The sequence below is a fragment of the Phycodurus eques genome, chromosome 1, assembly GCF_024500275.1.
Source record: "Phycodurus eques isolate BA_2022a chromosome 1, UOR_Pequ_1.1, whole genome shotgun sequence".
In the NCBI taxonomy this organism is placed as follows: domain Eukaryota; kingdom Metazoa; phylum Chordata; class Actinopteri; order Syngnathiformes; family Syngnathidae; genus Phycodurus; species Phycodurus eques.
In genome coordinates, this window is record NC_084525.1 from 44,964,636 (window position 1) to 44,982,253 (window position 17,618).

The 17,618-nt window shown below is 43.1% G+C and overlaps 1 protein-coding gene and 1 long non-coding RNA gene across 7 annotated transcripts in view; one reads left to right on the plus strand and one right to left on the minus strand.

Moving 5' to 3' along the window:
* The window catches only part of LOC133411510 (deoxyribonuclease gamma-like), a 57,245-nt gene extending 49,881 nt beyond the window's left edge, over positions 1–7,364 (minus strand). For 3 of the 5 annotated variants that reach the window (XM_061694023.1, XM_061694015.1, XM_061694006.1), the window contains exon 1: positions 6,778–6,990. In XM_061694023.1, coding sequence (XP_061550007.1) covers positions 6,778–6,914 — 137 coding nt within the window. In that variant the 5' untranslated portion in view covers positions 6,915–6,990. Of the gene's footprint in view, positions 1–6,777; positions 6,991–7,321 lie in introns of those variants that run through there. The other 2 variants (XM_061694040.1, XM_061694032.1) reach the window with 2 other exon arrangements.
* On the plus strand, positions 6,959–17,268 carry LOC133411538 (uncharacterized). 2 transcript variants are annotated; one of them, XR_009769676.1, is made up of 6 exons: positions 6,959–7,134; positions 14,321–14,454; positions 15,704–15,764; positions 16,042–16,162; positions 16,825–16,979; positions 17,054–17,268. It is a non-coding gene; the product is annotated as an uncharacterized LOC133411538 (long non-coding RNA). The 2 variants fall into 2 exon arrangements; XR_009769675.1 differs by lacking the exon at positions 16,042–16,162.
* Positions 17,269–17,618: the final 350 nt, after the last annotated feature.

Genomic DNA, 17,618 nt, shown 5'->3' on the forward strand with positions numbered 1-17,618 from the left:
TGAGCATTGAAGTCCCCCAACAGAACAATGTTGCTGTTCTGTGCTGGAGAGCGCTCCCGCTCTCCAGCACCCCCTCCAAGGACTCCAAAAAGGGTGGGTACTCTGAACTGCTTTTTGGTGAATAGGCACAAACAACAGTCAGGACCCGTCCCCCCACCCGAAGGCGGAGGGAGGCTACCCTCTCGTCCACCGGGGTGAACCCCAACGTACAGGTGCCGAGCCGGTGGGCAATAAGTATACCCACACCTGCTCGGCGCCTCTCACCGTGGGCAACACCAGAGTGGAAGAGAGTCCAACCGCTATCGAGAGGACTGGTACCAGAGCCCAAGCTGTGTGTGGAGGAGAGTCCGACTATATCTAGTCGGAACTTCTCGACCTCACACAGCAGCTCGGGCTCCTTCCCTGCCAGAGAGGTGACATTCCACATCCCAAGAGCCAGCTTCTGTAGCCGGGGATCGGATCGCCAAGGTCCCCGCTTTCGGCCACCGCCCAGCTCACACTGCACCCGACCCCTATGGCCCCTCCCACAGGTGGTGAGCCCATGGGAAGGGGGACCCACGTCACCCTTTCGGGCTGTGCCCGGCCGGGCCCCATGGGTGCAGGCCCGGCCACCAGGCGCTCGCCTTCGAGCCCCACCATCAGGCCTGGCTCCAGTGGGGGGCTCCGGTGACACGCGTCCGGGCAAGGGAAAACGAAGTCCATTGTTTGTCGTCATCATCAGGGGTCTTTGAGCCGTGCTTTGTCTGGTCCCTCACCTAGGACCTGTTTGTCATGGGTGACCCTGCCAGGGGCATAAAGCCCCAGACAACTTAGCTCCTAGGATCACTGGGACACACAAACCCCTCCACCACGACAAGGTGACGGCTCAAGGAGGGTTATATAATATATATTATATATATAATATATGGCACGGTAGCCGACTGGTTAGAGCGTCAGCCTCACAGTTCTGAGGACCCGGGTTCAATCCCCGGCCCCGACTGTGTGGAGTTTGCATGTTCTCCCCGTGCCTGCGTGGGTTTTCTCCGGGCACTCCGGTTTCCTCCCACATCCCAAAAACATGCATAAATTGGAGACTCTAAATTGCCCGTAGGTGTGACTGTGAGTGCGAATATATATATATATATATATATATATATATATATATATATCTGCACAGTGGCCCAGAAGCGTCCACCCACCGCGCACAGCGGTGACCGCGGTGCTCTCTCCATCCTGTGGGGGGACAGGACGTGGAGCACTCCCACACCGCCGTCGCCGAAGAGGACCAAGGCGGCACGGCGTGTGCAAGACACGTACCCACCCAAGTGTGCACAAATCACTGTGAAGCACAATTCACCAAGCGCTGGACCACCAATAGAGAATGTGAAAAACACTGGCCGAGATGCAAGAGACGCGGCCACTTACTTACTGTTGTTTGGGCTGATGAACCAAACAGCAGTTTAGAGTACACACTGTAGCGGACAAGCGCTCCGTAAATCGATGCACCGTAGAGACTCGCGACCACCTGAGAACCCCACTCCTCCACGCTGCCCTGCTGTGAGACAGCGACAAGGACAGTGCCTGGTGTACGAACCTTAACCTAATTAGCACCTTGCCGTCCAATCTTGATTCCTGTCTTCAAAAGACTCCTTCCCTGACCAAAAGATTGGAGGGACACTCCCTTCAAGCAGATTATGTGGTTAATATTAACTCATGTGTGTGAGGCGCCACCTACTGCAGTTGAGAGGAACTGCAAGCGCCAGAACTTGTGAACATGCCTTTGTTTAACACAGTGCTTCTCAAATAGGGGGTTGCGTTGCGATGCCAGGGGGACCCTGAAGAACATGATTTGCCGTACTAGAATAAAGTGTAATTGCACATCCACTGCAGTAGATGGCATCCTATATCTCTTTCTTTTGTACTTTCTTTAATGTTTATAAGGATTAGATTAGATTATCCTTTATATACAATGTTATATAGAGGTGTACTCGCAATTTTTTTTCTACTTCCTGGGGAGGTCATAACAGAAAACAATTGAGAAGAACTGGTTTAACAGAAGACAAAATGTCCATTTTGATATCTTGCAAACTCTGGAGAAATATTGCATATGTATGCCTTGGTGTCTGTGTCACTAGTCTCAGTTCGACAGGTCCTCTGCAAGATTTTGAAAGCTGTTCATGATTTGAACTCCAACAGCACGAAATGTGTTGAACAATAACCAACCCATCCGCCACAACCAAAGATTAAACAATAGATTCTACGCGTGAGAGTACAAATTTCGAAGTGTTTTAGATTAATATGATTTTAAACCAATTTACTCAAATTTCTCGACAAGATTCAGGCTGATGGGTGTGGTCTCCTCCAAGTCAGCAATCCCTCTTCCTACGCCCCGCCTCTGGGTATTTAACTCTGAGTTTACGTGAGTTGATCCTTGTTTCTCCTCTCCTCGTACCTTACTTATTCACTTTAAGTTAATTTACTGTCTGTTCCAATACTTTTGCTCAGATGAAAAGTGGGTGGCTTCAAACAAAAGATGCTGCGTCCTGAGTTATTTAACACATCTCGATTAAATGAAAGCTGGAATTCTGAACTTTTGTCTCATATTCATCTTATGACCTGAAACGCAAATGTCTTCAGTATACAAAAAAAGAAAAAGGAAGGAAAAAAAAGCAATTTACCTTGTCGTTCCAATACTTTGAGAGGGGACTGGATATTAAAATTAAATGACAATGAAATTAATATGAACAATCAAAATTATTATTTTTTTTTTAAATAAATAAATAAAGAGTAGCAAGGTCAACTACTGTATTTATAGTACTCAAAATTACCCCTTTCAACAAACATTTTTAAAGCTATTTTATATTTATTTACAATCATTTTGTACTGTACTGGGTGTTTTTAGCCCAAAAATAAAATAACAAAACGATGGTTTTGCACTTGTGTTTTTAGGCCACAAAAAAGTGCTTCAATTTAACGGAGAAGGTGATTTAACGGATGAACCCCTCCACCTTATTAGTCCGTTAAATCGAGGTTCCACGGTATAAATAAAGATGCCTTGCCTTAAAGTTAAGTAAAAGGAGAGACACAAGGTTCCATGTGAAGGAAGTGAGGTCACAAGTGATGGATATGAGGTCAACAGAAGGAAACAACGCCACAAGTTAAGGAAGTTAGGATGGATGTGTCAAATGTGAAGGAAATGAGGTTTAAAGTGAAGCTAATGAAGTTATAGGAAGATAATAAGTCAAAAGGTCAGAAAGGAAAGAAGGTCTCCTGCAAAAGTAAAAAATGTCATAGGACCGAAACTAGTTGATTGTGAATGAAGGTCGTGTGAGGAAGTGAGGTCACATCTGAAGGAAATCAGGGCCCAGGTAAGGAAAGTGAAGTGATAGTATCAAGTCAAAATGAAGTTAAGGCTAAACTCTCAAAGGACTACAAAAATTGCAGAACTACAATAAACCGGAAGGACAAATCACCACACAGCTGCTGCCTGAACTCTAAAAAGACGGCACGTCGCAGGTGGAACCAATTAAAAATCAAGCATCAGACCGCGATGGGCAGAAAGACGCTTCCCTCATGTCATGCAAGGAGTTGGAGTAATGAAGGGTCTACGTTCAGACGAGGCGATACCTTCGAAGGATCCAAATTAACACTTCAAAAGGCACGCTCAGGTCACACCAGTTGATTTGCTATGGGCTGGACAAGATTGCAGATGTTCACAGATGTGTGACTCCAAAACAGCTGCAGGAATTATTTCCAGGTGTGCCTCTAAATGAACTCAAAAGGCCCAGAGAAATGAATCTGCTCATAAGCCATAGAGAAGGTCAGCTGGCACCCCAGGAGATCAGGGCTGTTGGAGATCTTGTGCTATGGGACGGTCCTCTTGGGAAAACAGTCGGAGACTCACATCCTGGGCTTTTTGAGAATCTTACTGTGCAAGCCCACAGGTCCAAAACACATTTTGCAAGCTCAATGAGATCAGCTCCTTCAAAATATAGACTGGAATAGAATCACCTTTTATTGTCATGAACATGCATGCATGCACACGAAATGCGTTCTCTGCATTTAACCAATCACAGTGAACACATACACATGTTAGTGGAACACACTGGAACAGGGGGCAGCTGAAGCGCCCAGGGAGCATTTCGGGGTATCACTGTCTTGTTCATGAACACCACAGCCGTGAGTCCGGGGGATGTTGGCGGATGGTCCAGTCGGGGTCTTGAAACTAGGTCCCCCACGGTGGCAGGCGATGATCTCAACCATTGGGCCACAGCTGCCCATGAGGAGATCTATAGCAATGTCCAAAGACTGCTTCCTCTAAATAAAGAGGTTGAGGCAAGCACAACACACCCACCAGGATTTCATGGATTAGTGGAAGTGGGACAATATTGGGACTGCATGTGAGCCTAGATGTGGTGGTTGTCACTGCGGAAACTATCAGCCAGGTGGGAAGGAGATGACTCTTGCTGAGGACAGAGAGCTCCAGGTGGTAAGAGAAGGTCTAACCTATGTCAAAGGAGACAACCACAGCGAAGAACCACACTGGCATGCAAGATATCCTTGGCTGGAAGAACCGACATCCCTGCCAAACAACAGAGGAGCTATGGAAGCCACATTCATGTGAACAGAGAAGCGGCTATCCAAGGAACCTGACTGGAAAGGCGCCTACAAAGCACAAGTCAAAGTCATGGGTCCTGTCTGGTCGAAGTGGGAGAAAGGAGCTCAGTACCAAACTGGGGAGGACATAGGTTAAAAAAAAAAAAATCATGGTTTTACCAAACCAAATATGTGACAATGACAACAAAGGACTTGCTCTTGTGTACAGTGTAGATGAGGATGACCTCCATATCATGATTGGCATCAACTTCTCAAAAAGAAGAAAGCATATGCGACGTGGCCAAGATCTCATGGGGAGCAAACTAGAGCCCACACTCCTAATCCGCTGACAAGGAGAGAACTTCTTTGCCAGGTGTCAAGACTTTATGACCCCATCAGTTTGGTGACTCCTGCAAATCAAAAAGGGGCCATTTTGGAATGGAGATCTTTTCAGGAGGCAAAGAGTCAAACTCGACATGGGACATGGCACTTTCAGATTGTCTCACAGCGAAGCAATTAAGCTCTTTGAGGAATATGCCAAACTAAGAAAAAAGTAACGCTGCACAAGGCCTGGGCTATCAACTTTTCCGATGGAAGCAAGTAAGCGTATCGAGCGTATCCTGAAACAGCACCATGGGAGCTGCAGATGGAACTGATAGCTCTCCAATGTGATACTGTCTTAAAAGAGAAGTTCAACTCTCAAACTGGATGAGTTTTATGCTTCATTAAGCACAGACAAGTTCACAAAAAATCCAGAGGATGCTGGTGGTGTTTGGCTCTACATGTGTGTGAACAGAGTTTTAGTGTGATGAACACCAACAAAACATCCTACAGATCCCAGCGGAGTGATGAACACCTCAGATGTGTTCTGAGAATTGCCACAACAAAACTAACACCAGACTTTTATGCACTGGCAAAAAAGGTGATCAATAAAACAAAAAGTAAAGCTAAGAATTAACACCACAATGCCATTTTTTTTATATATATATATGCAAGCATCTGGTCCTGGCATGGCCTGCCTGTCAAATTTAAAAGTCAATGTGGGACCTGAGCCAAAATGTTTGCCCACCCCTCATCTAGTGGATAGTCAAACATTTCTTGGTGCGTTCAGTGGGAAAGCTATGGATATAAAAATGTTTGCTAACAAGATTGGGAAGATCCAAGGCGGCACTACAGTCCAAGATGTGGTGGATTCCAGGATCGAAAAACATTGCTGACATAAATACATGAGTAGCCAGCCCCACAAGACTTGGAAGGGAACTCGGAGTGGCAAAATAAACATGAAGCCAATGGAGACAATTTGGATGCACAATTTTTTTCTTCTTAACGCATTGCTGCAGTATTGGATTGGGTCTCGGTATCGGCAGATACTCAAAATCAAGTGATTGTGAATCAGGCAAAAAAATGTTACAGAGAAATCCCTCATTGCAGGTGAAGGGAAAAGAGGTTCCAAGTGAAAGGACATTATGTCCCAGGTGGAAAATGAGGTCGCAAGTGAAGTCAAAGAACATATTGGACACACTAGTATTTGGTTGATGGGTGGAAGTGTGATTGCTCCACGGGAACTGATGGCGTTGTCGAGCGTGTTCGGGCTTGTGGTGGCAAAGGCAGATCAACATCAACGTGGAGGTGGCTGGACCAGTCAAGTGACATTCACGTTCATGGCACACATAAGTTGAAGCAAATGTTACTAGATTTACCATACTGATTTCTATTTTTTAAGCAGCTCTAGTGTCCAGCAACATTATTGTGCCTCCTGTCAATCAAACTCGGCCTGTGACTTTTGAGAATGAGGCCACTACCAGCTCAGGCTAGCTGGGAACTGCTAGCCACCGCAGTAACCGCTGTTGCTTTCTTGGGAACTTACAATATGAGCCCAAGCTAGCTAACCAACAGCAAACCTGTATTTGTTATTTCAATTTTAATTTACTTCCTGGAATTCATTAACATTTCTACACAGAATGAAATTTTGGAATGTGCTGGACGCTCAGCAGAGAATATTTGCGTGTAGTTGGTCAATGGAAATGTACATGATAGTTTGTAGCAGAGAGGGCAAGGACATTCACACTAACAATCAACAAGCTACACTTTAACGTGGCTAAATGATCATTTGTCTGTCCGTTTTTTCCGTTTTACCGTCAAAACATCAACGGAGTAGACGCCAAAAGAAAGTGCACGACACTCGGTTCTGAGTGTACATACCTGAGCGACAAAGTTCGGCCTTGGTTGGTGTATTGAGTCCGGCAAGGAAAGCGCAGGGTTTCTTTCTTTCTCTCTACCTGCGCACGCCGCACACCTTCCTGACTCACAAGTGGAAGACGCCCCATTCGATGCTGCATTCACAGCCTGTAGTAAAAAAAATTTTTTCACATTTTGACAGTGAGGGAACGAGTTGGAGGGATCCGCGATGTGAAGGGAGGAGGCGGAACATTGGAAAGAGGCGTACCCGAGGGAAGAGGCGTAACTACTTAAAATCATGTAGGCCTGGGCGTCATGACCGTCGTGTAATGTTTAATAGTATTGTGGCAGAGAGGAAGAGAAACAATGGTGGATCAGACTGTAAGTGGCAATTTATTTCATCGAATGAATGAAAGGATTTAATACACTGAAAAAAAAATGCTACATATGTCTGTGGCTATATATACTATCATGCCTAGGTTTAAGTCTGTGATTTCCTTTACTGACCATATTCGTCATTTTAATATACAGGGACGAAGCTTCAAGTGGCGCGCTCATGTGTACGTACAGTTAAATGACTGCGGTCAAGCCAGTCTCCACTAAAGTAGCAGTCGAGCCAGCCGTCGCTAAATTTTGTTCATACTAGGCATTACGGTAATAAGTCGCCAACTCGCGGCGAAAGCCACCTTCAAAATAAAAGCTTCCCAATAATACGGATGTAAATGCTCTTTGGTTAAGGAATGAGACCAGCAAAGTTAATTGGAATCTTGAGATGCATTTAAAAATTTTGTTTATTTGATATCTTAGGAAAATATACATGGTAAATGGACTGCACTTATATAGCGCTTTATCTACATGCAGTTTTCGGAAACTTTTATTTTGAAATACAATATTAGATCTTTATCAAGATCTTTTAGTGGAGTCCTTGGTGGTGTCACACAGATCTGGACTTGTCTTGCGATACCAATGGGATTGTTTTAGGGTGGCTTTGGCTCAGTAGGTAGAACAGGTTCGAATCCCTGCTACGACTTTCCGCATGTCGAAGTGTCCTTGGGCAAGACACTGAACCCTAATTTGCTCCCAGTGGGCCTGGCAGTGCCTTGCATGGCAGCAGTTGCCCATTGGTTTATGAATGTGTGTGTGAATGTGAGGCTTTGTAAAGCGCTTTGGACACTGTGATGGTGTAGATAAAGCTCTATATCAGTGCAGTCCGTTTACCATTTATTTTTCATAAGATATCAAATAAGCTACATTTTTAAACCATTTCAAGATTCAAATTAACCTTGCTGGTTGCATTCCTTAACCGAAGAGCATTGTCGTCTGTGTTATTGGGAAGGTTTTTTTTTTAAGGTGGCTTTCGCTGCGTGTTGGAGACCTATGACCGCAATGCCTAGTATGAAGAAAATTAGGGGCGGCTGGCTTGACTGCTACTTTAGGAGTGGAGGCTGGCTTGACCCCAGTATTAAACTGCACCTTCAAAATTAGTATGCCTAACTTGTAAATGTTGAATCCACCGTGACACTGTTAATTTAATTGTTATTCATAGCATGGTCTAATTGAGTAATGCAACCACCAAGCCTATTCCATAACGTCAGGGTTTCACGTTTCCCTTGTAGTGTAACAATAACAACAGTTTTGGTTGTGAATACCTGACTTGTTGGTGAGACAAACGTTAAGAATTTGTATATAAACTTTTTATTTATTTTTATTTTGTATTTTTTTGCATTTACAGGAACATAAATAAATCACAATGTCAGAAGCTTTATTTATTTAGGTAGTTCCATTCAAAATTTGAAATTCATATTATAGGGATGCACTACACAGTCAATAAAATACTTCATACATTTTAACATATATTTGCATTATTTTGATGGTTACAGCTTACAGCAAGCTAAACCAAAATTCACCATCCCTAGAAACTAGAATATTATGTAACAAATAATCAATAAACATTTTTCATGCAGAAATTAGGTATAAATTGGCCTGTGGAAATGTTTCCAATTGTTTAATGAATCGATTTAATGTATTAGTACTGAGATAAAGGGAATTTTCAAACATATTTTAATTGATTGAGATGTTCCTGTATGTTGTCATTTGTTTAATTGTATTTGTTCAATCCATTAACCTTAACGAAGTTCCTTCAATCAAAAAAAGTAAAATTATTATTTTCTGCTAATCTTTATAAATGCACACCAGTCTGAATAGACAATTACAATACGATTACAATTATTTTATGAACTGTCTTTCCCCATCAAGCCCATATTACTTATGCGCAACATATTACACCACCGCAATGAAAGACTAAACCAAACTGCTCTGGATGAGTTTAAGAAAATTTTCAAAGTCGGCTTTACACGATCACGTTCTTTGGGGCCGAACAGCAAGTTTAAAAAAACGATAACCGATCTGGAGCAAGATGGAGCAATGTGTCTATTTACATGACTTGTTCATTTATTGTATATACTTGTGTACTGGCGGCACGGTAGACGACTGGTTAGAGCGTCTGGCTGACAAACTCCTGTGTGGAGTTTGCATGTTCTCCCCGTGCCTGCGTGAGTTTTTTCCGGGCACTCCGGTTTCCTCCCACATCCCAAAGACATGCGTGGTAGGTTGATTGAAGACTCGAAATTGCCCGTAGGTGTGAATGTGAGTGCGAACAGTTTAGCGCAAACGACTCTAAATCAGTCTGGCATGCATTCCAATCGCTGACTAATTACAAGCGACGATCCCCCCAAGATGAGAACAATAGCACACTAGCCAACGACTTGAATACCTTCTACTGCAGATTTGAAAAGGACAGTTTCACACCACACACCCACCCGGCCGCACCCGCGACCACAATCACACCACTGACTTCTGCATTAACCATCCATGAACAGGATGTGAGACGCATCTTCAAACAACAGAAGATTAACAAAGCGGCAGGCCCGGACCATGTGTCCCCATCCTGCCTCAAAGTCTGCGCGGACCAGCTCGCTCCAGTCTTCACTCAGATCTTCAACAGATCTTTGGAAATGTGCGAAGTTCCATCCTGTTTCAAACGCTCCACCATCATTCCAGTCCCCAAGAAACCTGCAATCTCGGGTCTGAATGACTACAGGCCTGCCGCTTTGACATCTGTGGTCATGAAGTCCTTTGAACGTCTCGTGCTGGACCACCTCAAGAGTGTCACTGGTTCCCTGCTGGACCCCCTGCAGTTTGCCTACCAAGCAAACAGGTCTGCGGATAATGCAGTCAACATGGGACTGCACTTAATCCTAGAACACCTCGACAGTGCAGGGACCTACGCGAGGATCCTGTTCGTGGACTTCAGATCAGCGTTCAACACCATCATCCCTGAACTCCTTTTAACCAAGCTTCTCCAGCTCAGCGTCTCACCTGCCATCTGCCAGTGGATTTACAGCTTTCTGACAGGCAGGACACAGCAGGTCAGGCTGGGGGAGGCCACCTCATCCACATGCAGCATCAGCACTGGGGCGCCCCAAGGTTGTGTCCTCTCTCCGCTGCTCTTCTCTCTGTTTACGAATGACTGCACCTCAGCGAACCCGACTGTCAAACTCCTGAAGTTTGCAGATGACACCACTGTCATCGGCCTCATCAAGGACGGTGACGAGTCTGCATATCGACAGGAAGCGGAGCGGGTGGAGCTGTGGTGCGGCCGACACAACCTGGAGCTGAACACTGTCGACTGTAGAGATGATCGTGGACTTCAGGAGGCATCCTTCGCCACAGCTGCCCCTCACGTTGTCCAGCTGCCTTGTGTCAACCGTCGAGACCTTCATGTTCCTGGGAATTACAATCTCTCAGGACCTGAAGTGGGCAACCAACATCAACTCCGTCCTCAAAAAGGCCCAGCAGAGGATGTACTTCCTGCGGCTTCTGAGAAAGCACGGCCTGCCACCGGAGCTGCTGAGACAGTTCTACACAGCAGTCATCGAATCAGTCCTGTGTTCTTCCATCACAGTCTGGTTTGGTGCTGCTACAAAAAAGGACAAACTCCGACTGCAACGGACAATCAAAACTGCTGAAAGGATTGTCGGTACCCCCCTACCCACCATTGAGGACTTGCACGCTACCAGAACTAAGACAAGGGCGTGCAAACTCCTCTCGGACCCTCCGCACCCCGGTCACCAGCTCTTCCAGCTCCTTTCCTCAGGTAGGCGCTACCGATCAATGCAAACTAGAACTAGTAGACATTCCAACAGCTGCTTCCCTCTTGCGATCAACTTCTTAAACACCTAATCTATAATTCCATTTCAACAAGCTGGCAATTTTTTGACTTGAGTTCGTTGTCACATTTCTGTGGGGCCAATTATGTATTACTCGTGCACTCACTGTAGTTGTCTCGCCATGCTGCACTATTTGCATATACTGGCCACTCATGCCAGAGTAGCATCTGCTCCATTTGCACACTGATTGAGGAGTATCTGTAACATTTGTAATATTAGTCATTCCACCAGCTCTAAGTGCTAGAAGACTCTGCATCTTTTTGCACAATTGTTTTTTGTCAATGTCTTTGTCTCCAAAGTGTTCTGTAAATTGACTATCTGTTGTACTAGAGCGGCTCCAACTACCGGAGACAAATCCCTTGTGTGTTTTGGACATACTTGGCAAATAAAGATGATTCTGATTCTGATTCTGAATGGTCGTTTGTTTATATGTACCCTGCGATTGGCTGGCAACCAGTTCAGAGTGTACCCGCCTCCTGCCCGATAATAGCTGGGATAGGCACCAGCATTCCCGTGACCCTTGTGAGGATAAGCGGCTCAGAAAATGGATGGCTGGATGGATGGACTTGTGTGCTGTATACTGAGTACTGTATCTTCAAAATTATTCTCTCGCATTTTAGACAAAAAAAACATCAATAACCTCTAGGGGGCAGTCAAGGATTGGCCACTGACATAAGTTTAGGTCAAATCAACATTACAACATGACAGAAATAATGGGTGCTAACTTCCATCCATTTTCTGAGCCGCTTCTCCTCACTAGGGTCGCGGGCGTGCTGGAGCCTATCCCAGCTATCATCGGGCAGGAGGCGGGGGTACACCCTGAACTGGTTGCCAGCCAATCGCAGGGCACATACAAACAACCATTTGCACTCACAGTCACACCTACGGGCAATTTAGAGTCTCCAATTAATGCATGTTTTTGGGATGTGGGAGGAAACCGGAGTGCCCGGAGAAAAACCACGCAGGCACGGGGACAACATGCAAACTCCACACAGGTGGGGCCGGGGATTGAACCCGGGTCCTCAGAACTGTGAGGCTGACGCTCTAACCAGTCATCCACTGTGCCGCGGGTGCTAACTTATAGTAATAAAATTATTTTAACACATACTGTTAATGACATGCTTACTCTAACTTTCTCACTGTCCAGCTATATGGACGGGTGTTGTCCAGAGTTTGCGTCCGTTAGACTTTTCCTTTGTTTTGTTTTTTTTGTTTGTTTTTTTTCCCCCACGCTGCATTGCTTGAACGCGGCATGCTTCTACTCGTGTACGTTCTTCAGTAAATTTTATACCGATCTGATCAACCTTATTAGTATCGGCCGATATTTAGCATTTTATGCTGATCGGCTGAACGACTTTAATGTCATAATTCGCTGATCGTCATTGATCGGCTCCGCAAAAGACATTTACTACGCGTCGCCATCGTGCACAGTATATTTGAATCCAAAAGCTAGTTTATTTTTAGCCTTGTCGCATGTCTTTTGACGTAGTACTGTAAATATCTGATTGATAAAGATATTTAAAAAAAACAAAAAAACATGTCGGCGGTGTCGGACAGACAACACGTCTGAGACAGACAGCACGTAATGCCCGACCAGACCAGAAGACAAATGAGCTCTTTCATGATTGCACTATGTCAGACTACTGCAATAAAATCTTGTATTCCGATACCACCGCATCCCGTTTTTTACGATCATTAGGCTTTATCTTGTTAACTCAAATGCGACCGGATACACTCGTTACCATGGTGACAACGACACGCGTGGATTGCGCCGACTGTATTATAAGGACAAAATGGGGGAACATCTGTTGGTGGTCACCGGTGCCCAGGACAGGAGAGGACGTTCATTTAAGGCTTGCTTGAGGTATATTCACATACTTTTAATACGATACGGCTCGCAAGCAGGCAACAAAACGTTATGTAGCCTAGCAAGCTAGTGGTAGTACTAACGGTTGTCAGCGAACATGCAGGCGTTCGGTTGAATCATGCTCTAAAGTTTCGCTGTGGGTGAAGTAATTTAATTACAGAAAAAGTAATTTCATTACAGTAAATTAGCACCCATTATTTCTGTCATGTTGTAATGTTGGTTTGACCTGCCTGATTAGAATACATGACCTGGCTACAGCAGTGATTTCCAAACTTTATGGAGCCAAGGAACATATTGTACAATTGGGAAATCTCACGGCACACCAACAAAACAAAAATGTCACAAAAAGTTGATACATTAATTGTCTGAATGCTGAAGCATTCACACATATGTTATTCTACATTTGTTTTCATCATTATTATTATTCCGCCCACTTATTTGATGGGCTTTTCCTTTGCCATTTTACATCCGATTCACTTCGTTCCAACTTTGACATGTTCGGAAAATTCGAGGCGCGAGGCATTACTCATCAAAGCCGCAACATTTTCACATTTCCCACAATTCCACATTTTACACCCAAAAAAATTCCCATTCATTCCCAATGACACGTTCAACAAAATACTTGTTATACCGGTCAGGGTAGGCAAGTGAGGCAGAGCCTCACTGCCCCCTGGTGGCCTTTCCTTTCCGCTGCATGTAAATAGTAAATAAAACCTTATAATTACATTAAATTGTTCCATTGTGTGAATGTGAGGCTTTGTGTCAGTCATGTGATGTAGTCAGTGCCTCACCAATCATGAACCTCACTGCATGTCACTGATGAACAGGTCATTTAAATAGACACATTGCTCCATCTTGTGATCGGATCGGTTATCGTTTTTTTAAAACTGATCAGCCCCAAAAATCCTGATCGTGTAAAGCCTATTCTTCAGGTGCCCATTAAAATTTGTTGTGTTGAATCATTTAGATGACGTTCCCCACAACGTATTTCAGTTGTCCCAGACTGCCGATAACTTACGTGTTGTTTGTCTGAGACACCGCAAAATAGTTCCACACCGACGACATGTTTTTTCACTGACTGATTGAAAAAACTTTATTGGTCGTCAGGTAGTTACAGTACTGCACCACAAGACACCTGGTGACAAGGCTAAAAATAAACTAACTTTTGGATTCATATGCGACGAAGACGTGGCGTTAAATGTCTTGTGTGGAGCCGATTGATGACGTAATTGATTGGATCGGCGAATTATGACATGAAAGCCGATCAGCATAAAATGTTAATTATCAGCCGATACCGATCAGATTGGCATAAAGTCTAGTTCAAAGGAAATGTCGCCTTTGATTTACTACTTTATTTTAGAAGTAAAATAATGATTTAAAAAAACAATGTACACATCTCTGGCAATTAGCAACCATCAAATTATCACAGACTGATAACATGTTCATGGTTTGTCATTGTCAAACAATGCAGGCAGGTGTTGCTCAAAATCCTGAAATGGCTAACCACTCTGGGGAGCATTACGAGTCCTTGACTCGGATCTCCATCGTTTTGCCCTGTTGTACCACATAGGCAACAGTAGGATGTCATCTCTTCAAGATCACTTGGTATGTTGCCTTGCTATTCGTTTTTGTTGTTGTTGTTCAGATATTGTTCTGTCTTCGTTTGCACAGTGAAAATAACTAATCGCACAACTGAAAGCATCATTTTGTATATCACACAAAGAGCAGTTGTAAATACTTTCTTCAAATCAGTACCCTAAGCTTAAAAATAAAACCTTCTCAAATTAATTTATATGCTTTTTGCATGGAAATCTTTGATCGTCTTTGTACACTCTTATGTGGAGGTTAACTATGTGCTGGATGAGAACAGGCCAAACAATGAAATCATCATAAAGGATCAGCACACATGCCTCACCCGAGAGAACCTCATAACCCTCGGGCGAAAACAGAGCATGGATTCAATGGTTTGGAACAATTTTAGTTTAAATGGATAACACGCATGAAAAAATAAATAAATAAACATATTTAAACAGGTGGGGAATGCTTGCTTGGGGCTCAGCGAGGAGAATTTTCAGCATCAGGTTTGTGCACTGATAATATACAGTGGTTGTGTGACAAATTGGATCAAAGAACAGCCTGTAATAGGTGATATCCCTTAGGGCAAGGACGTTTACTTAGTGGATCTCCATATTCCACCAAATTGGCTTCCACCTTGCTTATGTGACCCTCTCCTCTCTCTTCCAGGAAGTACACAATAGTCTTAACCAACAGTATTAACATATAATTTGTGGACTCATCAAACTAAAAATACAACATACTGTATCACACAGCTCAAAGGAAACGTGTAATTTGACAATTTGAAATAATAATGTTCAAAGTGAAAATATCCTGCACAAGCAGACTATAAAGGTAAATAATGTTTTCTTAAGAACGACTCCGGAAAGAAGGATGCCCTGATTTTCCCTCTGTGGACACATGGGCTCTTTCTACTGTATGTAAATGAACTTGTATTGTGGCCAAGATATTACACCCATGAAAATATAAGGACTTTATACTAACAAAGCTTGAGCTGTTGTGTGATGGTGGAAAACCTGTGACTCATTTCCGAGACTATTTTCCCTGTATGTCATGAAGCCCCTAAAAAAAAAAAAAAAAAGGTTTTTTTTCATGGTTTCCTTCTACCAAACAAAGGGACAAGGCTTCCTACACGAAGATTACCAATACGTATTAAGGTTACTACTAAAGAATTTGTCTGTGAGTCTCATTCCTCGGACTTGGCCAAATTGTGTCAGTTGGCAGTCAACTTTCCTGTTTTTTTTACTTTTTAATTATTTATTTTTTTAATTCATAACAGGACTGTTGCCCAGCACATCAAACCTGGAACATGTTCAGAGTTCTCAAGCCTGGATATTGAGGTAAAAAATTTTTTTGTAAACATCTTCCAATGATGGGCAATGTCATGATTTGGGCTGATGCTTGTAACTTACACACATAATTTGACACTGTATTTAAGCTGTTTAATTTTGTAGCTTGCGTGCTAATTTACTACATTAGTTTTAGAGGACCTTCCTGCACAAAATTACAGCAGTAATGACTGTGGAATATTATTGTTATTGGTGAGCGAAAGCTTGACTCTGAGGGGAAGAAATGTCCAACAGTGATGTATATTCCAAACATGCATTTCCTTCACAGGCATAAGACTCATCAGCTTTGTGATGGCATGCATAGACAGAAAATAAAGCTTTGATGTATTTGCACATTTTGCAGTACTCCTTGGTATACTGTCATGGGGGTTCCATTTGATTTGACAGGTGTAAGTATGATGCTATGACACATATAATGTAAATCACCATAACATATTTAATTTGTATTTGGTTATTCCACCCTACCTTACCTTTAGGTTTGTTGATTTTTATTTGTCTTCTCACCTAAACAGCCTTAGGACGTATAATCTCATTTGCATGATCTTAATTTGTGGGCCTGGTACAATCCTTTTTGTAGCCTACTGAAAATGCATTGTACTTATGCTATTTTAGCATGACATGCATAGGTAGTGGTGCACAATCTTATTGGAGAACCTGGAGATTGAAGGGTACTGGTCTCTTAAACATTGAAGATATAGTATGACTCTTGGGCAGCATGCGTTGTAAATGTTTTAAATTCATCTTTGCAGTTATGGTCGCCGATATGTGCATTGTACCAATGAAGGCGCACAGATGGCCTGCGAATCTTCGACCAATCTTGCGCATTTCCAGGAAGAGGAAATATGAGCTTGACATGGCAAGAGTTATGGATAATATTTTCCAGACCCTAATTAAGTTTGTCTGGGGCTGGTTAAATTGTCATAGTTGTACATACATGTCCAAAATGTAATATGCATCCCATTCACTTTAAGGAACCTCAGACCTCTTTGATCCAGAGCATTTAATAGTATTGCGCATGAGCTAATTTATAATTTATGTTGTATGTTCGCAGCTGATGGATTACATTTTGAGGACCATCTTCATTGGAGCTGTTCTTCAGGATGGGGACTGTGTGATCCGTGAGCTAGCTCTGACCTGCACCCGTTTTTGGGTTATAGTCAAGACAAGAGACATTCCGCAATGAAGCACACCTTCACTGGCTAGACAGTGAGTGAGTGAGTGACTGATATTATACAGCTATATTTGACTTTGACTTGACGTTTTGTTTTTTTTGTTAACAGGTGTCGTGACCTGGAGTCTGTACTTTCCTGAATTTAGGAACACTTTCAGAATCCCCAATGTCATTGCCACCTGTGTCCAATGTCATAGTGATAATAAAGACACAAAAGGTTTTCGGGGACGGTGTAAGAGAGAACTTCTCAATTTTCAATCTGCACAATGGAATTTTTTTTGGTTTCTGGGGGGACTGATTAAAAATAAATACATTTGCTTTTTATTCATGTTTTTATGTGACTATCTGAAGTTACAAAAGCATGTGCATTCCATACAAGATGCACTGTTATCATATAAAAGCGGTGTTTGTGTAGGAACAGTAAAATTTACAATGAAAGACTTCCTACAAAAACAACACTGTTTAGATTACAAAAAAATAATGCTATTTACGGGGTTCATGTGGACAGTATATTAGTGTCAAAAGGTCAATTTCTTTTAGTGTGCCTGTATAAGTAAATCATTTAAGGACTAACTGCCTTTATTAAATACATGTAATTATAGTATTTTGAATTACTGAAACATTGTCAATGTAAAGCAAAGTGCCAATTATGTGTTTAGTCAATGTTGGTTCAA